The 25,515-nt window shown below is 41.3% G+C and overlaps 1 protein-coding gene across 3 annotated transcripts in view; it reads left to right on the top strand.

Annotated features, from left to right (window-relative positions):
• LOC109038385 (uncharacterized) overlaps positions 1-25,515 on the top strand; it is a 234,604-nt gene that overhangs the window by 161,904 nt on the left and 47,185 nt on the right. Inside the window, exon 1 of one of the 3 annotated variants that reach the window (XM_072304911.1) lies at positions 8,938-10,021. The exons of the other annotated variants lie outside the window; for them this stretch is intronic. Within the exon in view, the coding sequence (XP_072161012.1) occupies positions 9,864-10,021 (158 nt within the window). The 5' untranslated portion in view covers positions 8,938-9,863. Of the gene's footprint in view, positions 1-8,937; positions 10,022-25,515 lie in introns of those variants that run through there. 3 annotated transcript variants of the gene reach the window in all.

A 25,515-nucleotide genomic window follows, 5' to 3' on the forward strand; every position in this document is an offset into this window, starting at 1 on the left:
TCTGACAATCTCAATCTTGCCGCTTTGGCTCAGCTATAGCAAATTGCTAATAGTTTGAACGACAAATGGTGGGAAATGAACATTGTTCGATTGAGAAGCTTACTGAAACCGCTGTAGTGCGCGATTTGACTCACGTAGAGCTTCGAGTTTCTTGTAAGCGGGCAGTTCAAATTCCTCGTAACCAATGTGAAATAAAAACGTTAATTTTTTCTTTTAGGAGTTGATTTTAGTAATTTTCGTTGCGCAAATCGTGTTCTACGTGAAATTCTAGTTAAGTAATATGTATCAGAATGCTTGAATTCGCACATGGTCCAGTGGTCCATTATGATCGTGCAATTTTTATCGTAATCTGAAAAAACTACGTCTCAAAATTCTCAGCTTGAAATGCCCGACAGATTCCCAGTAAAATTAAAGTTCCGAGCGGAAATTGTTAGCGTCGAAATGTAGTCGCGTTCCTTCGTATGGGAATGAACTACGCGTCAAAACAATCAATTGAAAATGCACTCGACGTTTTTCCGCCCACGATTAGGTTGTAACCGCCCGCGGTGCGCATTTTCGCGGCAACCACAAGCACGTCAACTTTTCGGACGGCTGCCGGATTAGCGGACGCTACGCTACATGTATAATTGGCTCCGTGCGTAATCCCAAATGCCCGCCTCGAGGAGGGGGGGCACTTGAGATTGCCAGAGCAACGATAGCGCCAGGCAGTGATTGTTCATCGGTGTTATGATGGACGGCCGGCATCTCGGATCCAAGTTCGAGTGGGTGGCCCGGTTGCCGAACCGGGCGACGAAACCCGACGAAATTCGTGGGATTTGACGGTTTTAAACGTGCAACGTGGCAACGCTCGGGGCGTCGGTCGCCGAAAATGAAATCCGCGGCCTCGCGAATCCGTGTTTACGCAACCCGCCCCCGAAAATACCCCCCGTGGCACTCGGGTCCCCGCACCGGCCGGCGGACGCTATTTTTAGCGGCCGTGTTTTCCGGAACCGGAAACGCGGCCAAGTCCGATTATCGCTTTGGCCGGCGTCGAGAAAATCTGTAGCGCCGGCGTCGCTCGGGTGGCGGTGAAGTGACCACTGTTTTCTGGAAAAGATATCCTTGAGCAGGGTGTCTATAAGTCCGGAATTTCCGAAAAATCCGGAAATACCTCTGATTTTGCGGTCCGGAAGTACTAAAAAAAGCGGAAATTGCGCAAAAAGGTCTTGAATTTTTGTAAATCTTTATCATTTTCCAAATTTTTGAAATTTTTCTAATTTCGTCCAATGGAGGTACTGAAAAAGTACGGAATTTTTCTGTTTGAAGAGGCACTGAGTTTCTCCAGAATGTACTGAAAAAGTACTGTAAAAGTACTTATTTTTGACCAGCCTGTTTTAGTAGACACCCTACAAAAATTTAGGCTTTGGGCAAATTAGTTCCTGGTTTCATCCCCCCCTCTTTTTACAGACTTTTTTGCAGCAGTTATACGTTCCATCTCAAATATCACATTTTTCTCTTTGAAATTTACCCAAAATTTGATTCAATTTGCTTGAAATAATCTTCTTACGGGAAAAATTGTAAGTCGCCTCTTAATTTAAGTGGATTTCCGTTTGATTCAAATAAAAGCCGATTGAATCAAGAGTATTTTTTCTTTTTAAGATGTTTTCAAGAGTCTGGACTCTAGATCTGAGATCCTTTTTCTTTAATAAAGTCCGTTCGTCGCAGTACTCATTTACGATATTTTTATGATAAATATCTCCCCGAAAAGTCCTGAGTTCTCCGAGTATTGCGGCATTACGAGCAGAGTTTCATTTTATTTCTCGCATCAATTTTATCAGGCTACTGTCGACTTTCATAATCTTTGAGCTTTTAACGAGTGTCAAAGCTCGAAAGCTTGGCTTTGCACCTCGAGAGTAATGGTAACTTCTCTGCCAAAGTTGTGAAGTTGATTGATAATGTAGCTTAGATAATAGCTTTTGACTCCGCACGAGATACAAATCCGCAAGCGTTGAACTTTGACAGTTAGCTCGCTGTCATCTTCAAGTTTCAAGCCAAGACACGATTGCCGAGCACTCACAAAGAAAGTCCCAGCTAGGAGATTTTTCTAGATTAATTTGGAGTTTCTGCCAAAGAAAATCATTCCTCCTAATTCCCTGGTTTCTGTGAAGGGCTAATGAATTCACTCTTGATTATCAAATCAACGTATGAAAAGTTTTGCAGTCCTATTGCAATGCCCTCGTTCCAACGAGCTATTCGTGTTTGTTTCTCGCCCAAAGCAAATTAGGTTTTGTTCCCGTCAGAAATTGAAAGCCACTTTTCGAATTGTAGCAATGAGCTTCGTGGAAACCTGCAGGAAAAATAAAGCAAAATCGACGTATAATCCAGATTCAAGACTGCTCTTATAGGTCTTTACTTGTAGAAGTAAGTGTCAAGCAAGTCGAAATTATTTGTAGATTTATCTCAGCAACTTGCCCTCAAAATTTAAGTGGGAAACAACGTTAGGACGAAATTTAAACTCGTTCTTTTAAGTTTCTATGAAATATCGTCCAAAATGACCGATGGAAAGGGATTTAAGGTATACTTTAAGCACAATATAAGGGAACTTCGTGTAAAGGAACTTCGATGGAGCATGTATCCAATCTAACTTCAATCTAAACTAACTTTCACCAAAACAAAAAAAATCTTTAATTTTCCGCCGAGTAATATTTTTTCTTGCATCAAGAATGACGCTGCTTAATATGTGTTTAAATGGAAAACGCCGCCAGATGACGTCAAAAGGCGGCAAATTTTCACCTTTTTAAATCTATTTTTCTCCAATTTCCCATGTCAGAAAAAAATTATGAAAAATACTGCGATCTTAGCCCATTAAGAACTCTCAACGAAGCAATAAAATTTTTGTGTGCAAATTCTCCATCGATGAAAATGTAATATCTATTCCCGTTCGTGACACTGTGAAGGTCTAAAATACGGGAACCAACCAGAAATGGAGTCGCGTTGTCTTTACTCTCAGTATAAAGGAACTCTAGGAACCCCCAAAATTTTAAAAGGAACACTTTGAAAATGGGCCAAAAACCCAGGGGCGGATCCAGCAATTTGGCAACAACGGATTCCCCCCATTTAAACTTATGTTAAATAATCGATTCTTGCCGGGGCACCCGGCCCCTCCAAGAATCGATACATTTCCATAGATTTAAATTGAGAAAAACAATGTTGCCAATTTGCCGGATCCGCCAATGCAAAAACCTAGGGGTCTTAGGTGACGCGAGAATTCTGGATCACCCTGTATGAAAAGATTGAGCAGCTCTCGTGTGGCAGACCCTCTCCGAGTCTCAAGTGACTTACTCATGTCTAGGGCAATGCACTTTCCTTCGCTTTTCCCATTTTTCTCTCTCGAGTGACAAACACATAGACGACGCAACAAGTGTTCATCCTAATGACACCAGCCGCTTCTCCGGGGGATCACCGATGTGTTTTTGTCGAGACCCCGGGGGTCCGTCAGCAGGACATTGAAATTCGAGGGATGAACGCTCAAGTTTTGTTCGTTGTCCCCCTTCTTATGGGTCAGCAGAGTATTCTTGTTTTTATGATCGTTGCCAAGTGGTCCGATGCATGGATGAGTTTTAAAGCACTATCAGAAGCGTCTTTTCGTTGATATAGCACGATAAATACAGGCATGCGTAAGCATCCGGAGGACAAAGAACCTCAGCGGACCGATTGTTGAAATTGTAGACAAAGCTATAGGCAGAGAGGACATAATGAATATGGAGTGATCTTGTTGGTTAATTGGGTGATTCTAATATAGACTAAGGGGGTAAATGATGGACTAACTAAAGGATCTCTCGTGAGTTGCTGTTAGTTAGTCTATTACTTACCTCCTTTGTCTATTTCAACCACCCGCTCCCGCTTCCACCAATAGGATCCCCCCATGTCTCTTTTGTCTTCTTTGTTTCTAGCTTTGTCTATATTCTATAAACAACAATCGACCCGCAGCTAGCTCAAAGAAACTGAACATTGCGTTATTGATACTACAGTACAGAGGGTAAAGGAGACTAACAATTAATCTAGGACAAAAAATCCCCAAAAATCTCAAATGAAATAGAGCCCTGACAGTTCATATAATCCTCGCAGTTCCAGAATTGGACGATCCCATCTTTTACAGAATGCACCAGAAGAAAAAAGTGCACAAATAGATTTAATGAAAAGAACCACGTATAAAAGGAATTCCGTTCTTCATCGCTTTTTTTGCTTTAGTGCGTTTGAAAATCGCTCATTTAGCCCAAATGTAATTTTGAGAATGTTTCTTAAAATATTTATCCTTCATGTAAAGGGTTAAAAATGACCGCATAAAAATGAAATTTGACGCATCTTATGTTGTGGTAAGGGGGGGGGTATCAGATGCAAACGCTCGTAACTCCTTTAGGACACTATGAAGAAAACAGAGATGCAAAATTTCATGATGTAAAAGACATTTTTTCAAAATTTCTGCCATGGATTTTGTACCATGAAACGCATAAAAACGGTAAATTCTCAATTGAATACCCGGACACCATATCATGACCGGCAAAACCATGTCCATCGTGCAGTTATATTTTTTTTTTTAAAAAAAAGCTGTGTAATAACTAATTATCTTGAATATTTTACTAATCGACTCAATGTGTGACTAAATCTACGAGCTCATCATTCTCAAGCCAGCAGAGCTATACTAAGTATCAGCTTTTTAACTCCACCTCTTCGTTTATTGACACTTTGCTCTAGTTATTGTAACGCTGTGTGGTCTCTTTTGAGGTCGACCTTTGACCTTTGCGTGGGCTCCCTTTGTAGTCCAGATTGACTCAAAGGGTGTTTGCAAACGTTGTTTGCATAGGTTTTTCACCCTACAAAAGGTGCTAGCATACTTTTGCGAACGGAAAAAGACTATCTATGTCGGCAAAGTTGTTTGCTCAACTAAAACGAGAGTTGAACGTGAAAAGTCCTCAACTCTTATACTTTAACTTCCAAGTCTCAGTGTTTAAATCCTCTGCAAGTTTTATAAAATATTTAGTTCATGTCAATTTTTTGTGTTCTACTCGCTAGGTTGCATTTAAAATTTGTCGACAACACATATACGACAACACTTAATTTTCATTAATGATGGTAACGCGAAATGCAGTTATACGCTGATTCCTATGATATCTACTACATATCCAATTGAGCATTCTTGTATGGAACACCCCTAATTTAGTAATTTCAACCATGATTTATCTCTCAGTGTGTTGCATATTAGAAGAGAGGTTTTTTTTTATTCCGTTATCTGTTGATCTTGAATGATATTTTTTTCCTATTTACCTTCATCCCTAGTTACTTAACCTTTCATAGCTCGTCTATACAGAAAGCTTATTAAACTTTTCTTCCCTGCCATTCCCAGTTCTTCTCATTTCGTCGTCGCTAAAGTTGAAAGTTCAGAACTAGGGCGTAAACCAGTTCTATAAATAAGGCGAGGCGCGAATGATCGATTATCGTTTTTTCCCCATTTGAAACTACGGTAAAAAATCGATTATTAAGGTGTTTGTTGCGAGCGCCCTGTCTATCGATCCTTTTCCATAGGTTTAAATGACAGATCAATCGATAGATCGCAAAGTACGCCACGCCACTGTTCTGTAACCGAGGAGGAAGGTATCGAAGCACGTCAGGCTTATGGAGACGGGCTAATGAAGAAAACAAACTAACTGCCAACTGGGTCTGGCCAAAGGGGAGGCGAACACGCGATTCGAATGAAACATCAGTGATCGGTGCGAGAAAGGTCGGAGATATCCGCGGTGAGCTATGGATTGTGATGCGGGCTTTGAGACCCGCGCGGAGTTTCGCGAAAGTTTCCGCGTTAATTACGATTGATACCAAATCGATGGATGCTCTTTTTATCCAGTTTAGCTACCGTAACTTACTCTATAAGGGGCCGTCCTTTAGGAATGTAACGCTCCAGCGGACTGATTATTGAAATTGATGGACAAAGGTAAAGACAAAGAAGACATAGGGAGTATGGAGCGACCTTATTGGTTAAAATGAGTGGTTCCTATAGACAAAGGGAGAAAATTATGGCAGGATCGCTATCAGTGGCGGTTGGATGTCGTAGAGCGCACAGAAGCGCTATAAGAGCAACTTGTTAGTTAGTTAGTAGTAGTTGGAAATAGTATGACTTGAAAATTTGTAGTATTCTGTGCTTTGAATATTTTGTCAGGGCTGCTAGCCTGAAACATATGGAAAAGAGGGAAATGAAATCTGTGTTTTGCTTGAATTTAGCGCGAAGTCTCTTAGCTCAAGGGGATTTCCTTTTGATTCAAACAAAAATCCGTTGAATCAAGAGTATTTTTTCTTGTCAACTTTTTGAAGAGTCTGGACTCTGGATCCAGAAGACTTTTTTTCCAGCGTATGCATTAATCAAAACATATAGTTTATTCTCACCTAAATACAGTCTATCTGAGGCACCCTATTTCCAAAAATAGACGACCATTATCCATCGTCATGCCCTTAATCAAATCAATATCAGTAGGTTGACCTACCCCTAACCTCAAATTACGCGGCGTAATAAGATAAACGAGTTATAAGATATTCACAAAGGTTTTCCCTCCAAGCGCTGGGCAACACGACCCCGACCCTCGGATGTCCTCCACTTTTTGTTGTAATCTGTACCAATTAATGTCGTTCCTAGGAGAAGTTATTGAAGCACCCCAGGCGGGGATGAGACAAGAAATTAGATCCTTTTCGTGCCTTGCTCATGACCAAAACATTAAGAGGATAAGTAAAGAGATTAGCATGTACCTACTTCAAGGGGCAAATTTAAGGGTGCAAGATCACTAAAATCGTTTAAATTAGTATTCACCATGGTGCGATTCATTTTTTTCATAGCGTTTAAAAGTATGAGGAAGTGCTTAGCTTACGCATGAAAGTATGGAATAAGTTTTGCTAATTAAGGATAATATATTGAGCCATCCTTTTTGCAAGTTACGTGTACGACTCGCTGATAAATTGTGCATACGTTTTTCGCAGCCAAACTATTGGGACAACCAAGGTAATTCAAGTGGATTTTCTCCGCAAAAATGTTCTATATTTTCACTCATTTCTCTGTAAAACAATTAACATTTGTGTTAGGGGAAAACGCACCTTGTCAGAGATCAATGGATAATTTTCTGTAAATTTCAGTCTTAGTTTTATGGAAAAAATTTGATATTCTCAGGTCCCTGAGTCCCGTTATCTGGAGATATTTCATCGCTCTCTTGGCCTAAGGGCGTATCTCGATCTCTATACGATCCCCAAAAAGCATGGATTAGTACGTGAATCAATGCTTGCTCGGAAATGAAAGTACGCTCTTACGATTTATGATGAAAGGAACTATTTGCAAATACAAATAAATTTAGTCACAAGAAATTGTGTGCATTTGGTTTGCTTGCTTCATAGTTCCTTTTTACCACATTCATATTCGCTCAGTTCCTTTTATCATAATACTTTGAATGGTACATCGGATGATTTACATTTTGGCACTTAAAATGGACGTATTTGCGCCATGAGAGGAACCACGTGCATTGTGCAAATAAATACATCCGAAGGAACCACGCAAACTTTATGCACATTTTTTCTTTTGATGTAATGTATTTTCACGTATTTCCTCATGCTGCACAGTGGATCGAGCCAATAGGAGAGGTCGGACAAAATTTAGCCGATTAGCCAACATCAATGGAAATGCTCGTTGATAACTTTATCATTTGTCCTCCCACATCGGCCAATGAAAGTAGAGCACCGTCCCCCGTTTCAACTGAAATTCTCGTTGATATTGTTTCATTGGTTCTATCACACCATATCGGCCTATGAATTGACTCCGTTTCTCCTTCGTGAAATGATAACACTATCAAATATCGTGGCACTCGTTTGTCACCGACTCTCAATGGATCGAGTCAATGGGGGAGGCCGGACAAAATTTGGAAACTTTAAACGCTTACAACTCCGTTTATAAAAAAAATTTGAGGTTCTAAAAGTGGCTCCATTGGTTTCCTCGTAAAATTCTCTACACTGGGGAAAGACACATTGGATCTAGAGTCCAGACTCTTGAAAACATTGACAAGAAAAAATATTCTTGATTCGATCAGATTTAAGCTTAAATCAAAAGAAAATCCGCTCAAATTAAGAGGCTTGGTTCTTGATTGAAGCAAAATCCGATTGAATCAAGAGTGTTTCTTCTTCTCGATGTTTTTAAGAGTTTGGACTCTAGATCCAATGTGTTTTTTTTCCAGTGTTCCTTAAGCACCCCTTGAAATGTAAAATGTAAGGAAATAATACCAAAATGTGCAGTTTTAGTCAAAAATTTCATACCCGACCTCTCTAATTGACTCGATCCACTGTGCGCCGTAAATGCGTCCATTTTACGACCCAAAATTAAAAATACCCTAGGTACCAACCTGTCGGTAGGTACGTGCACTGGAAAAAAATACATTGGATCTAGAGTCCAGACTCTTAAAATCATCGTCATGAAAATATCCTCTTGATTCAATCAGATTTAAGCTTAAATCAAGAACCAAGCCTCTTAATTTGAGCGGATTTCCTTTTGATTTAAGCTTAAATCTGATTGAATCAAGAGTCATTTTTCTTGTCAATGTTTTCAAGAGTCTGGACTCTAGATCCAATGTGTTTCTTTGTCCCCAAGTGTGCTGTAAGCCATGATGTCTCAACGATGATGAAATGGCAAGGCTCCACGCAGGAGCGCCCGGCGATCCGGCAACCCGCCTCGCGGCGTTGCAAGGCGGGCGGCCGGGGCCGGCCGGCCCGGCGCCCGGCGCGCGCGCTCTCTGGCGGGCGTCGCGACGCCGGATCGATACCCGGCCCCGCCCCCACCGACGCCCGCTCGCGCTTCGCGCCTCGCCGCCGAGCCGAGCCAGTTCGACGTCCGACGCCCAGCGCACTCGTCCCGTCCCGGCAGCACGTCGCCCGGAAATTGGAGGGACCCCCTCCCGCCCCCCTCTCCGCGAAACCACCCCCGCGGCATTGTTTTGGTCCTCGCGCCAAGCCCCAGATTACGTCATCGTTTTTTTTTACTATCAACCTCCCTGTGATTTTCGCTCGATCGCGTTTTGTTTTGGTTTTCGCGCAGTGTTTACGTTCGGATTTCGGGGTCGCAACCCCATAAACCTCCCTTCGTTCCCTTGATTCGATTCTTTTTACGCCCCGGGTTACGTTGGGTTGGTGTGTAGCTTTTCAACCCTTCAGGTGTTTTTGTCACACAGTGTGCTTGCGTTGTTTTTCGACGAATTTCGGAGTGTTTTGATGCACTCCGTAAGTGCACTCACACCACTGCACACCCGTATGTTCTAATCAGTGGTGTTGATAATACTGATATTCTCGTCTTTTTTTCATCGTGTGGTTGTTTCTCGACTACCTACAAGTTAGTGTCTCACGAAAGTTCCTGTGAAAAGTCTGCGACGCTTACCTCGAATTCCCGGAATTCCAGTGCTTTAACCTCAACATTTTTTGGCAATAAATCCGTTTGGTGCGATTAGTTTTTTGATCTTTTAACCGTTGGTTCATTCGAATTATTCAATCCTCATTAAATATATCGGCTGTGAACACCGAGCCTTCCTATCCAGTGCATCGGCTGGACTTTTAAACCGATTTTCATACATTTTCTAATTACCAACTTTCTTGGTGTTTGATCCTCGGAAAGCTCCTATTTTCTGCACGAAGCTCACCCAGCCAGTGCCAGAGCAGTACTCTCTATAATTTACCTGTTTACCGACGTTTTTGGTGTTTAATTCTTGGTTTATTTTGACGTTGCGCAGAAATGCGTGCGTTTACGCTCATCTCTCGGTAGTTTCGACTTTTTGGAGTGGTATTTTTGTTTTCTACCGGTGAGCCGACGTAGTATGCCAAGCATGTCGACCTCACACGGTGGGGTGTTGTACTACGTGGTCAAGGTACCCAAAGAGGAACCCGCTGAAAGGTGGACGGCCACGCACAGACAGCTGGAGGAGAAACAGATGGTACAAAGTGTCGAACCGCTCATGAACGAAAGAAGACTTAGGTACGCAATGAATTCGTTTTTTTAATTAATTCTTGAGAAAAACAGATGGTAATTGTGGACAGTTTCGGTAGAATTCGCTCTTGTACAGAAGAAACCGTCGTCGATCAATCGCACCTAGTTCTAGGTACGCGATGAATTCACCTAGTTCTAGATTTTTGATTGTGTTTTTTTGCATGATTGAGTTGAAATAAGAGGACTTCACGGAAAAAAATGTATTGCTAATCTAACAATTCAACTGTTAAAAAAAAGTTACTGGAATGTTGCAAACCTACATTTTACAATAGTGGAAACCCAATCTAACCACATTGAAACATTGCAGTCACTTTTTAACTTTACGAAATTGTTAAATCAGCAATTTTATTTTAATCTTTGCAGTCAGTTAAAATGTAATCTTTATTCCCGTTTGTGACACTGTGGAGGCCTAAAATACGGGAACCAATCAGAAATGGATTCACATTGTCTTGACTCTCAGTATAAAGGGACTCTAGATTGAACTCTTAATCACGTATGGCCACGTTATAAAACAATATTGAACGTATATACTGTCCATAAAATATCCTCAATTTCCCCTTCTCATTCGAATAATATCCTCCGAAAATCAAAGAGATGTCTCGCTCCCTTCTGCAAAGTAGAAAGGAGACCCTTACATTCCGAAACACCGGAATCAATATACGTAGACTCCGAGTTTCGTCGTCGATATTCTTTTCCTGGAAAACACCGAACTTTGCGTAAAAGATTAATGTTACTCCGGGCAAAATTGGTTTTGTATGACATCAGCCGTTTGTCTGAGTTCGAGGTTGGCTTATTTGGTCGCAGAAAAACGAGAGGGAAAAATTCCCGGTCGTTTTTCCCGAGTCGACCGAGCTTTTATATGTGGTCGATGACGTAATTCAATACCCCATTAGAAACCTTGGGCAGTCCACGATATCACGCTTGTTTGCTATTTATGGATGTTAGGTCTGAGACTATGTAATGAATATCGTCATAGAGGAAACTCTTGAGTAACGAGTTATTATGACCACAGCATGTACCTCACTGGAAAAAAAAACATATTGGATCTAGAGTCCAGACTCTTAAAAACATCGAGAAGAAGAAACACTCTTGATTCAGTCGGATTTTTGCTTCAATCAAGAACCAAGCCTCTTAATTTGAGCGGATTTTCTTTTGATTTAAGCTTAAATCTGATTGAATCAAGAATATTTTTTCTTGTCAATGTTTTCAAGAGTCTGGACTCTAGATCCAATGTTTTTTTTTTCCCAGTGCTTTAATGTGCGCGTCTCCTAGGCGGATTATTGCTATCTTTTTTGACGTGCCTTTCCTTTGTAGCAGTAGTAATTCTAGCAAGTTGAAAATATTGGTTTCCTCCCTTCAACTCTATCAGATATATAACTTTTAAGTGACTTAGCTTGCCGCAGTTAGAATTGGATTATTCATGCTGTCATGAACTATGCGCGCAGAGCTTTTCTGCAACATAGCTCCTTTTGGCATAAGTACGTCTAATTAATTGTTCAAATATATTGAAATTGAAGAAAATTAAATTTGCCAGCTTGCAAGAAGCGCCACTGCTTTGAACAGGCAGCTTTCGCGTGTCGCATTATTGCTTCCGTGTATCAAAAGGCTTGAAACGCGGGGTCCATAAGTTGTCAGAATCGGCGTCTTTTTCGTATTCCAAAGGCCGTCTAAAAAATTGTCGAAAGGTTCTTTCAAAAAAGGCATCATTCTCTCAGGAATGCTTGGGTTATTCTTCAACAAGTTTACCATAATCACTAATTAGGAGGTTAAAATATTGCTTGCACCTTATCAGCAACAGTGAACTTTTACCGGAAGTAACTTTTGCCTTCGATCGCGTGGATGACCAGGGCCTCAGTGTGAGATCATACATTAAAAGCGAACTTGAAATACCGCGCTCATTTACCCCTGGAAAATCACTCTTAGCCTCAGATCGGTCATAACTGTTGACAACGAGACATTTCCGCGAGAAGAAAATTGGATTATTTTCCCATCCGAGAGACTCTTGATAGATTGCCAAAATCTTAATACAAAGTTTCCAAGTGCCTCTGCCGCCCCTTCGTTCTCATGAATGGAGGGCTGTTGCTGCAGGAGAGGTAAACAAGTTATTATAAACAACGTTCTTAAGTTGGCAGCGCAAAAAACTTAAAATAGAGTATGTGAACTTGTGTTTACAAGTCGTAAACGAAGTTTCTGGGTAAGTTGGGGAGCTGTTCGGACCCATGAATTTTGATAGTAATGTTGCTCGTAAGCATCTTTTGTAGTTTTATATAAAGAGCCATTCTCATACATTTTGAGAGAGTTTTTCATGAAAGACGCAGATATAACGCCCATTGCCTCTAAAATTATTTTCAGAAAACATTAAAAGCCGAGGAGTGGACTATTTTTCTTTGATACCGAACAGAGATTTAGCGTCACTGAACTTTGACACCGCTACACGGAGGATATATTGTGTTACCCTGAGTGTGGGCTAAAAATCACCGATTGGGCGTCTAGAGGTTCCCTGGTTCCATCTACATTAAGGCCCAGATACACATGGCAATTAATTGCCGCGGAGAGACTTGATAACGATCCATTGACGTCGGTATATCGAAATCAATGCTCTTCGTTAACTTTCGTCTCTCACTCTCGGCGAGTATATCTCTAGGCCTTTAGAGGGGTAACCCCTCTCGCTTATTCTGCCCTATTTCCGTAAGGGGAGTGCGGCTAATGGTAGAGGTGGGCTCTCCCTTAGAGTAAACAAGAGGTGGCTTTTACTCGATCTCAACTTTCCGAGATTGGCAGGTTTTTATCGGTTCATCGGAGTAGAATTTTGGATGTGGTCATCACTGCTGCCAGCATGGAACCGTCGTCGCTCAGTGGGAATTCCGTTTTTCCTAACGGAGGTTGGCAGGAATTTAAAAACTTCCAAAAAAAACCACTCGCGAAAATTTGCCTCTTGGGGTTTTATGGGACTGTTGCTGAAAAAAGACTTGCATCAAATTCAGAACCAACTGTTTGAAAATGAATGTCCAGATATGACACCTAGCCATTCTTAAATTGAGTTTACGATTTACGATAAACATTTCAACGCTCCATCATCCACTGTAAAAACTCCCGTAAGATCCCATGTTATCGAGGTTATGACGAGGATAGCAACAGGACAGATCCACTCCCCGCCCGCCTATCTAACGCTTGCTCCATGTGTGTCATGCCGTTTGCACACGTTGCAAATTTAAAGTTGAAAGTGGGGGTTAACAGTGCATCACTCGTCGATGATCGTGAAATTTGCGCGGGCCCCGCAAATTTCACGGTCATCGATGAGGGTTTTTGCAAAACATTTCACGATCTTCAATGAGTGACACCGATCACCGATTCTTTCATTTCCCTGACCCCTGACCCCCCACTTTCAGTAAAACTTTTGTAACGTGTGCAAAGGGTATTACGTTTTTTGTAGACCACCACCAATCTACAATATCTACATCGTTGGGTTGAAGACCAATCAACCGGATTGACGCTAAGATCCGCTTATCGACTTCAATTTTTAGCTCCTATTTTTAGCGCGTGAAATATACTAGGCTCGAGCGCATTCCGGAATTGTTTGTCTTCCCGTTGTTTCGGGATCCCGACGCCCGACCGATAAATCGTCGTCCCTCTGACGTAAGGGCGTATATCCATAACCTCGTAAGCCCTAAAAAGCATGGAGTTACATGGACATCAGAGCTCTCGTGGAATTTGAGATACGCCCTTACGTCAGAGGGGCGACGAAATGGCGCCCGTGTCCGCAGAAGCCAAAACAAGCACTCTCACCGATGCGGCGCCCTTCACCGTGACTCACCCACGCACACGGCACGTCTCCACGAGGGAGGACCTTGTCGGCGGGATCCCCCCGGGGCCCGAGGTTGCAGCGGTCTCGCTTTCGGTCGCCGATGAATGAACGGACATCGACGGATTCGACGTAACAGTTGGACGAACTCCAAGCGCGAACCACGGCCCGGGCGCGCGGCCATCGGGTGCCTCCTAGAGTCACGCTCTACTGACCTCGGATGCGTGTGAGCATGCGCCGTGGCCGAGTGGAAGAGAGTGAGGCTGATTCCGACCGGAGGAAATCCGACCGAAATCCACGAAAGCGGTCTCGAGTTACGTCGAGCAGCTGGCGTCCACGTCCAAAGCTCCTGGTCGTCATGAGCGTCTTCTGAGGATCTGGATAGTACACAGGGTGATCCAAGGTTCAAGGATCTGAATACTATACAGGGTGTTCTAAGGTTAAACCGCCGGGCTCCATGCAGGTTCATAATAAGACATGTGTAATGTATCAAGTTTTTGGCGTCCACGTCCCAAGCTCCCGGCCGTCAAGAGTGTCTTCTGAGACGAGGATCTGGATAGTATACAGGGTTCAAGGATCTGAATACTATACAGGGTGATGCAAGGTTAAACCGCCAGGCTCCTTGCAGGTTTATAATATGACATTTTTCATTTATCAGTTTTTTCAAAGAGTGCCTCCTGGTTAGCTTAGACTCCCCTTCCCTAATTTTTCAAAATAAGAAAATCTTAGTTTTTCTGGTTTGGCCAAAGCTATGCACCAAAACTCGTAAAAAATGGATAGCACCTAGCGCAAATCTGCGGCCTCAAAAGTATCGACGTTTTGAGGTGAAAGGAGATTTAGGGGTTTTGGATCTTTCAGGGCGAAAAATTCCGAGTTTTTTTCTGTTTTTTTTTTTTTTTTTTTTTTTTTTTTTTTTTTTTTTTTTTAAACCAAAACCCTCCATGAGTACGCCATGGATGGACTCAGCGGTAAAAAGCACGGGGCTTAGGCATTTCTCACGATTTTTGGTTTATAACTGCAGCCAAAACTCAGAAAAAACGATGAATTTCCCGGAATATCAGAGGGGCGCAGTCCTTCGGGGGCACTTTGGAAAAGCTCATACAGAGGCTAAAAAAAAGTGTAATTGTAAGGACCAATAAACTGAACATTCCTGGAAGGAAATGTGATGTTGTCATAAAGGTGCAACGCCCTGTATGCAGGATGCACTATTAGGGTCTGGGAGTGAAATCTTTGAGTGCATTTCATCCTGGAGCATATTTTACCTCAACAAATTACTGTCAAGATATTTTAAAACTTGTCGGACAGAACCCCCAACAAGGACCAAAAGAGGCCCCTGGGAGTTCTATTGACCAAAATTCAGGGGGCAATCAACCCCTTGCCTCCCAGGCTAGTAAACCCTTGCCCTAAATTCAGGCTTTTCCTCTTGCAATTCCTCAAAAAACTACCGTTAAGATTATTTTAAACATTTCTGGATAGAACCCCAAAAAAGGACTAACAGGTCCCTGGGAGCTCTTCAGATCAAAATTTAGGGGGCAACCTCCTTCTAGCCTCTCAGGCTAGTCAACCCTTGCCCTAAATCCAGGCTTTTCCTCCTGCAATTCCTCGAAAAACTACCGTTGAGATTATTTTAAACATTTCTGGATAGAACCCCAAAAGAGGACTAACAGGTCCCTGGGAGCTCTTTAGACCAAAATTTAGGGGGCACCCCTCTAGCCTCTCAGGTAGCCCTTGCCCTAATCCAGGCTATAACCTGCCCTAATCCGGTTTTCCTTGCAATTCCTCGAAAAACTACCGCTAAGATTATTTTAAACATTTCTGGATAGAACCCCAAAAGAGGACTAACAGGTCCCTGGGAGCTCTTTAGACCAAAATTTAGGGGGCAACCTCCTTCTAGCCTCTGAGGCTAGTCAACCCTTGCCCTAAATCCAGGCACTTCCTCCTGCAATTCCTGACGAGCGAAAATAAAGCCTCGCCGAGTTCACTAACCGGGAGTGGAGAACACGCGTTATATCGACTAAGCGATGGACGTCGAGTGGAGGGTTGCTCGTAAAAAACCCCGACGAGTCTCTCAAAGCCGGAGCCGGAATCCAGGGCGGAGGACCCATAAAAGCCTGGCGTGACGAGCCGACTCCCTTTACGAGCCCCGCTATTTGCGTTAACTGCATTTCGTGAAAAAACACACTCAACTTACCGAGTCCCGCGCACGGAACCCGCCGGATTTCCATGTCCCACTCCCAAACCCAACAGGCTGATTTTCACCCAGAGGCGGTAACGTTACGTGATAGGATGACAGCTCTTGAATATTTAAGGAAAAGCTAGAAAAATCCAATACACATCCATGGCCAAAGTTCAGGTGGTGTCTACACTCTACAAGTCCGGGTATTGCACTGAGTTTTTAAGGGCGGTCCGGAAGTACTGACAAAGTGTGGAAATTCCGCGAGGAGGTCCGGAATTTTTGTTATTTTTGTCGCAATTCGAGCAAGAAATTCTAAGTTTTGAAATTCATCGAATTTCGTCGAATGGAGGTACTGAAAAAGTACTGAATTTTACCGTTGAAGAGGCACTGAATTTCTTCGGAATGTACTGGAAAAGTACTGATTTTTGGCCTGCCTGTTTTAGTAGACTTTCTGAAGTTATAATACGTATATGGAGAGAGTTCGGACACGTCGAAATATGCAGCTCCTAGGCAAGGAAGCATGAAACGTAAGAAAGAAATGAAATATTTGAAATTTCAGTGAAATATTTCATGAAATTTCATAAGGCTGTGAAATATTTCATACTTTTCAGGGGTTAGAGCATGCAACCCGCACTCAAAGACACAAAAATAGAACAAAGTCACAATTTTTACATTTTGCGAAACATGAAAAGGAACCGGTATTATATTCATTATCTTTTATAAATTTCTGAAATTTCACAAAGTCTTTTACGTGAAATTTCAATATCTTATTATTCATGAAATTTTGCCATCCTGATGCTCCAAGGGAGAGCCCTACAGCAGGGCAGCCAACCTTCTAACTCAAAAAATGTCTCTGTCAATCTTCAGATTCCAATATCAAACCTCTCTGGCGGAGAAAGATTTGCCTTCTTGTGGATTCCTTGGTGTGCTATTCATATACCGCTATTTGTAACATAAAAGTTTGAACAGTTTCATGTGCCTGAACCTGAAATACTAACTAGACCGAAATATAGAATTTCATCGATGGCTGCTGACCATCACAAAACACAACACCACGTGGCAGTAAATTGTGTTCTCGCATTTGGAAGTTTTACGTGAAGTTCGAAGAAGATCCTAATAATACAATTTTTAATAAATCCATCGGCATCCTCGTGTCGTAAAATTTTACGTGGGATTAGTTTATCGCATTCGCTAAGTTTTTACCGCCAACATCAATTTTATTTTCCTCTTCCTGTTAGGTTGGTGCGAGCTTTGTATATTCTGTAATGCGATAGTTTGATACCGATTCAATCATCAAAAGAGGATTTTATCACACACCGAGAGCCAGCGCACTATCGTCTCCGAGCGCTCTCGAGAAAAACACTCGAAAATTTCACCTTGATTTCGCGAAATTGTGTCATAAACTAAACATCCGCGCAAAGATAAAGATCCTTAAGAAGCCGAGTCGACGATATCAACCCGCACGAGCTAGTTAATTCACTCGCATGAACAGTAAATAGCACGCCCCCGTCTCAGTGTTTACCGATAGATCTTCGACCTTCTAAAAATAAGAATGGTAACCCCCGGTGCTATTGTCATCATCAACGTCGCACAGTCGGGAGAGTCAATAAGAGATGTCGGGCCTGATTTTGAAATTTCAAAACATTGTGTTTACTGGGACAAAGAAAAATCGGGAATTACCCGAATTTTTTTTACGGATTAAAAAATATCCGGAAAAAAGTGGAAAATTGGCCAACTTTTTATAAAAAGTCCCCATTTTTTTCGGATAGTAATGTAGCCTCTAATACAGTCTCTGATATAGTCTCTAATGTATTAGAGAAGTGATGCTGAGAACCGAGATTTTTTTCTTACTGTGCTTTGAGATTAAATCATTCCTCAAATTAGTGAATCATGGTCGGCTTTAAAGAATTAAATATAAAATGAAAAAGTTGATTAGGTATATTCGTAAATCAGGAGAAAATCTTGTTGTCTCTAAGATAATCGAGAGAAAAATGAGTGATAATTCTGGGTTTTTCCCCCCAAAATCAATGGTTCGTGTTCGGCTTCAAATAATTGCATGTATGAATTATGAAAAAGTTGCTTTTTTCGCAAATTCGGAGAAAACTCTTGTTTTTCCTAGAAAACCCAGGGGAAAATAAGTGGAAATCCTTAGTTTCAATTACGGAATTTTTCTGTATTCATCAGGAAATATTAGGAGGTTATCAGCTAGGGAACGGAATTTTTCTGTACTCATCAGGAAAAAGCAGGGTGTTATCAGGGAATGGACAAAAAATCAAGAATTCTAAATAATCATTCTTTAAAACCCATGTCTTCGTTTAAAAACAGTCCCATCGGTTTTCTCGTGAAATTGGACAAAAAATCAAGAATTCTAAAAAATCATTCTTTAAAACCCATGTCTTCGTTTAAAAACAGTCTCATCGGTTTTCTCGTGAAATTCTCTGTCCGAAGCATCCCTTAAAATTCATAATCTGACGAAATGAACATCAAGTTCTGCAGTTTCAGTAAAAAATATCACTTCTGACACCTTCTCAAAGCTTGCTCCATTGTGCGACGGTGCTTTCCACTACTTTACTAGTACTCTCCCTCTCCGATTCTCCCTTTCTCCTCTTTTCGCCGTTCTGTTCCCTCCTTTTCTTGCTCTATTTCAAATTGGTCGAATTAATGCCACTTCATAAAAATTTACGCAGCCAACCCGGCACAATCGCTCTAGACAATTAGGAAGTCGCTTTTAATGAGTCCGTAGGCGCTAAACTGAAGCAAGCTGCCACATCGAGGCGAAATTTGTCGAATAGCAGTTCAGTTTTTAAAGAAATTACCTCTTTTATTGGCAAGAATGGTAATGACGCTCCTCTATGCGTTTTGCATGAACGTAAAGTCGAGTTATTTTTAATGGCGCAAGTGCATTTGTTCCCACCCAATCGCATGGAAATTCCGCGTGAAGGGAGGGTGAGGATCCATCTGAATTTTTTTCTGACGCTTCGTGGTTTTTACGGTTGTGTTCGAGAGTCTGTAAATCGATTTTTTATAAAAAAAAAATCTCTCCATTAAAATGGACCACTAGACAAGGTACGAATTTCAGCATTCTGATTCATGTTTATTAACAAAAATTTCACGCAGAACACGATGCGCACAACGGAAATTACCGAAATCAATACCTTACGAAGATATTTAATGATTCTTAGCGCGTGAATTCAAACCATCCGCTCATGAAAACTCAATTCTCTACGTGATTCACATCGCGCGCTAAACGTTGTTATGACACTCTCTGCGATATACCAATCTGGCAACCTCGATCTTGACGCTTTGGCTCAGCTATAGGAAATTGCTTATAGTTTGAACAACACATGGTGCGAAATGAACATTGCTCGATTGAGAAGCTTGCTGAAACCGTTGTAGTGCGCGGTTTGACTCACGTAGAGCTTTGAGTTTCTTGTGAGCGGGCAGTTCAAATTCCTCGTAACCAATGTGAAATAAAAACGTTTTAATATCTTCGTTAGGAGTTTGTTTAAGTAATTTTCATTGTGCGAATCGTGTTCTACGTGAAATTCTGGTGAAGAAACATGTATCAGATTGTTTAAATTCGTACCTTGTCTAGTGGTCCATTCTAACCCGATCAATCATAAATTCAATTCATCGAGGACTTTCTAACATCCTCCTTTCGCGGTTCCATTCATCGACCTTTTATTGGTTATAAATAAATTTTACATTATTTTAATTACTTTGATGATAATGGTTTTCCAGTTTTCCCATATCTTACTCTCTAATATAGAATCACGAGAGTAACGCAGCCGGTGCAAAGGAAAAACGCCGTATGAACCTTCAGGCGTTGCCAAATTTTCTTTGATGAAACGCGAATTTTCCGGTAAACTCATAAAAATTTTCCTCCCAATTTTTTATGTAATTTTGTTCGCAATTTCGCCTGAAGATGCTAAAAATTTAAAGGAAAAATATCCATAACTTTCCTCCAAAATAAACATTGTATCAAAGGAAATTTGGCAACTCTCAAATGTTCATACGGCGTTCTTCCTTAGCACAGCAGAACGCGTAATGCATACGCAATAAAAAGAGAGATGAAGACAAGTTTATAATTTTATAATAATTGCTTGTCAAGCACCAAATGTTTGTTTTCGTTGGTATCAAGCAAATATCTGCTTGGTTCAAGTTGCTTTATTCGTGATTGAAGGAGAAATCTCGACAGAAAATTCAAAAACACTTCTGCTTTAATACTGTTACTTTTTTCCAGTGCAGTCCCCTCTGTATTATTGGCGTTAGAAGGATATCCGGGCTGTTTTTTCATCGTGACAGATTTGATGAAAGAAACGATGGTATCGCGTGTCTCAATCTGGACGAACTGAAAATTCTCGCCCGCGTTGACTTCCTCGCATTAATTGTCTCTTAATGATTAAATATTTGCTCCTGGAAAACTATAATCCCCAGGCTTAAACGAGACTTCGCTTTTGTTGGCGCAAGAATCAAGAACTTCCACAAACTTCTCAAAGTGTCTTTATATCGGATCGAACTTCGTATCTGAAAGCTTTGATTATTAGCGGAAGTCGAAAAATTCAATTTATTCATCCTTAAAGTTATCAAAGTGATCGTTGGAAAGCTTTTTAGGAGCAAGTGCCGCATTTATAGGATTTCTGATACTGTAGGGCTAGAGGAGAATCAAGCGCTTGTTCGCATTAAGAGTGAACGTTGTGTGACCATTTATTGAAATGTTGTCAACTTCCGTCAAAAGCTAAAAAATTATTTTTGAAAAGTAAAACTTATGAATAATATTCTTTGAAATTCTCAGATACCTGAATTCTATTGAAGAGTGGAGATTCAGAATCTGATCAGCGCCATCAGATCAGGTGTTAGCGGCCTAAGAGTACCAAATCTCGTCAATATGTAAAATAAAACCAAAATAGAGACATTTCTCCCATAGAAATGTACGTAGCCAAGACATTTAGGCTCTTTTACAGCGAGAAACACAATGTACAATAGCAGAAACAGCATATGGCGTTTACCAGGTTTTGAATTTCCACTCTTCAATCACGTATCAAATTTCCGAAAGAGTATCAAGGAATGTATTGAAAAATGTTTGCGTTGATGTAAGAATGAGGCAATTTTTAAAAGTTGGGACGGAGTACTTCCTCAGCGCTGCAAATTCGAAACCGCCAGTTAAACTCCGTCGTTTTCGGCAACACAAATAATGCATTTTTGTCACTTATCTAGCTAAACGCACGTTAGAATTTGTCGTTTCCCTCCCGAAAGAACGTAACTCTCTCTCAACGTTGCAAAATTTCCTCTCGTTAATTGCCTATTAACTAGAAGAATGTTGAGCATTCTTAACTGAAAATCTCACTGATTTTTCCTCAGATTTCATGCTAAAATGAGAGAAATTTTGAATAAAATTGCACGTGTACATTTTTGTTAAATGAATTAATTGTTTGAGTCAATTTGGCAAGGTTGGAATGGCGTTATGTCCCTCCCTTCGGGGGACGACGAATTGTCTACCATCACTGCCAGCGGGAACTATTTAAGGCCAAACTTGATGGAATTTGGCGACATCGATTCAAAGCAAACACCTAAGCGACTGCAAAGCGAACTTAGCGCGACGGAAAAATTTCTATCCAAGCGCAACAGGTGTTTTCGAACGTTCTGAGCAGAATTGTGCCATTCGTCACGGTTTTGTTAGAGCTCTCGCGTGTGTTTCATTCACAAACTGGAATTGGGTCGGAGCGCCGCCGTGCTTGAAAATTGAAATGTGTGTCTGTGGAGTTAACGTTGAACTCTGATAGTTTTGGATTAAGGCGCCGTTTCGGCCAAATTCTAAAGAGGGGCTGTCAAATTTTACGCAAGGTGTTTTGACAGGATTTTCGACCTTCCGTACCCCCTTCAGTCCCTTCCTCCTTCCCCCGTACTGCCGTGCATCACAAAAGCGCCGTAAACGCCTTTGCACATTTTTTGGAAACAATGTACCATGGCAGAAAAACTTGTGTACCTTCGGACAATGTTTTTACAGAATTCTTTAAAATACTATCAAGAACTTAACCTGAAAATTTGAGGTGCATGCGCAAAATAGTTTTTATTTTATAATGTGTTAAGTTCCAAAAAACGAGGGAAAATCTTGATGGATTTACGACGTTCTTGCTTAGCACGGCAGCGTATTGTTCATTCTTTTCTTTTTTTGCACAAGAAAGCAACTTTGGTTTGTATAGAGCACTGAAGTTTTCACTCATAGCAAGCTAACTTCAGTTCAGGTACTGTGGTTACTTTGAAGGTACTTGAAAGGTACTTTGAAGTTTTTCAGCCGTACTAATTATAATACTGGTGTCTTTTTCGAAGACTTCGGTTGCCTGAACTAAAGTCATTATTGCCCGACTGTGCTGAAAAGTCAGCAACTTCTCCATTCAAATCTAAGTAAATTATCAAACTTTTATCACACGACCTGGCTACCTTGGCTGAAGCTTGGTTCCTAGAATTAAAAATGTCGGCTACCTGGAACCAAAACTTCGATGTTCCATATGAACCGAGATTCACTTCTCGTAACTGCAGTTTTTTCTCTGCGCGTGCACCTTTGAAGACGAAATATTTTGTTCAAATTCAAGCTGATATGATCGATGGAGTCGGTTTAAAACTGTTGGACATATTTTTCTCGGGGCAAAATATGTCCATCTTCTATTTCAGGGTGTCTAGCATCAGGATTTTCCCGATTCTATCAGGATTTGAGGTCAAGCAGGATTTAATCCCGATTTCATCAGGATATGAGGAAAATTCGGTCATAAAATCAGGATCTGAGAGAAGTCGGCCGTCCGATCGGATTTTTTTATCGAGCTATTTTTGTGATCTTAATTTTTCTCCGCAAAAAATCAGGATTTGGAAAAACTATGAAATCAGGATTTAGCAGTCAAAAATCAGGAAAAATCAGGATTTCCCAAAACGGGAAAAAAAACTAGACACCCTGTATTTTATCTTTGCCAGGCACATTATGGAGGCAGTGCGGTGTCACAAAGAGGAGTGTGAAAACTGCGAGGAAAACTGTGATGTCCGAAAGAAAAAGGACGGAATCGATAGTAATTACGTGACACCCATACCGGACAGTTCCTCTATCATCACGAACATCCGCTGCTCCAGTACTTTTGCTTTGATCTCGCTGTTTTACCCGACGAGGCCGACCCGCGATGACCCGCCTTTGAAGTTCTTGTGGTTTCTCTCGTGCCGCGTCGGGTACTTAAAACAAGTTACTCGGGCGGAAAACGGGTTGCATACCCTGCCAACGATGCAGGGGCAAGTTATGTCGCCGTCGCAGTTCTGTAACTTTTCAATCTGCGTGAGTGTATGCAATCAACTTTGCATGCGTGAGAGCATGCGACCGTTCTACACGCGTGATCAAAGGCATTATGAAAGTTCCCCGCGCTGTGTTGCGCTTTGTAATTTCGGTTTGTTTCCCGAGTGAAGTTTATCGAGAGACACGTTCCGTGAATTGATTCGAAGTTCAGACAGAGTATAATCAATAAACGCCCCTGTGTGGAGGGATATGAATCGTTACGCTCATAAAATCATTTTCAACCTTCATTTTATTCCGCGTGAAATTGTAGGAATGTAGGCGGGCCAATGTCAATTAAAAATGGCGCGTAAAAAAATTGTATGATAACTGTCATTTATCCTGTTCCGAGGAAAGAAAAATCACTTTGACCTCAAGAAGAAGAGTTGAAAAAGCTATTACCATTAATCACTCTCCTTGTGTGTACGCAAGCCTCCAACAATTCAAATGTCGAAAATAGTTGCATCCGAGTGTTGACATTACAAGTGCCTTCAATATTTTGTATATGCAATACAGATATCCATCAAGCACGAATAGTTGTATTTAAGTCTTTAAATGAGCAGCGCCTTTAATATTTTGTATATACAACACGCATGTCCATTGATCACGAATTGTTGTATGCAAGTTTTTAAATGGACCGAGTTTAACAGAAAATAACCAAGCCACATCAGCTATTGCCTTTAACTGGGCAATTTAATTTCTTACGAGAGATCGTTTGTGTGGAAACTTTCAAGGAATTTGCTTCAAACTAAAGAGAATTTTCACTGAAATTTGCACGAAAATCCGAACAACCGTTTTTATGAGAAAAAAAAAATTAACTTGCCCGATTAAATTTGGCAATAGCTTGGTTCCTTTTTGTTTAACGCGGTCCAAATGAGAAGCGCCTTCAATATTTGTATAGGCAACACACATATCCATCGAGCACGAATAGTTGTATCCAAGCGTTGACACCAACATCGCGTATACGCGTTCATTTATCTCCAGTCAAGGACCGATTTGCGAATAAGCGACGTTAGTCGTTGAATTGGTTTGAACCCGAGCTCGAATTTAAGAATCGACGTCGAAGGAAAAAACCTAAGAGTACAGTTTAAAGCTCATTTGACGTCAATAGAAGAACCCGAAATGGATCTAAAACTAATTTTTAAACTCGTTCAGTTCCGATATCAAGTAGAAAAGTTACCAATGATTCAATTTTAGATCAGAAAATATGGCAGCGGCAACTGAGCACGACCTAACGGAGTTAAGAAATTATTTTTCTTCAAGGCGGCGGATTTAATCTCCGGAAACCGATCCAGTCGATGGATATTCAATTTACTTTTCCAGGCACCCCTCCCCCCTCATCCCTCTGCTGTCCCACCCGCACCTGGAAGTCACCTGGGGAACAGGGAAAGCTAATCAATGGGCAGGATTTTTCTGTCCTCCTTCTTTTGTGGTTAACTCGAGTAATGCCGGCAAGATTGGGACGGGGAGAAAAACGATTATGATCGCACGGCAGATACAGCTCTGCTTCGTAGCAACGGCGTGGCGTGAATTGCGATATATCGATTGTTATGCCATTTAAACCCATGGTACAGAATCGATTATTAAGGTGTTCGCTGCAAACACTCTGTTTATCGATCCTTTTCCATAAGTTTAAATGGTATAACAATCGATTTATCGCAAAGCACGCCACGCCACTGCTTCGTAGTCTTTCTGAATCTTCTTCGCTTGGCGGTCGAACGCACGCCGAAGTAATTGTTGACAAGATTGGAAAAATCCGGTCGAATTTGTGGAGGAACTCGCTCAGTGTTGCCAGATTGTGCTGAAAAATCAGTAGTTTCCCCAACCCAAAGTAAAATATCCACTTTTGATGGCATAACTCGGAAACCTCGAACTCCCTGTCGGGGTAAGCAGTACGATGGTTCGCAATTACCTGAAAATATTAGAAGATGATATCGTTGAACGGCTCAAGAAAAATTGTCTGTTTTCTCTGCACCGAAAATGGTAAATTACATCATTAGTCTACTGGATTCTGACACGGCGATGTTGTACGGTTAAGATAACCAGATGCCTAGTAGTATTCAACATACTTTTGATGAATGTGATTCAATTTGCGGTATTCGTTAGGTATCATAGAATCTGTTGGCGATTACCATTCTCATATCACTGTAGCTCAAACCAGAATTTTTTTTTTCTCAGTGTAGTCCCAACTTGTC

Source organism: Bemisia tabaci, chromosome 10 (genome assembly GCF_918797505.1).
Source record: "Bemisia tabaci chromosome 10, PGI_BMITA_v3".
NCBI classification, from domain to species: domain Eukaryota; kingdom Metazoa; phylum Arthropoda; class Insecta; order Hemiptera; family Aleyrodidae; genus Bemisia; species Bemisia tabaci.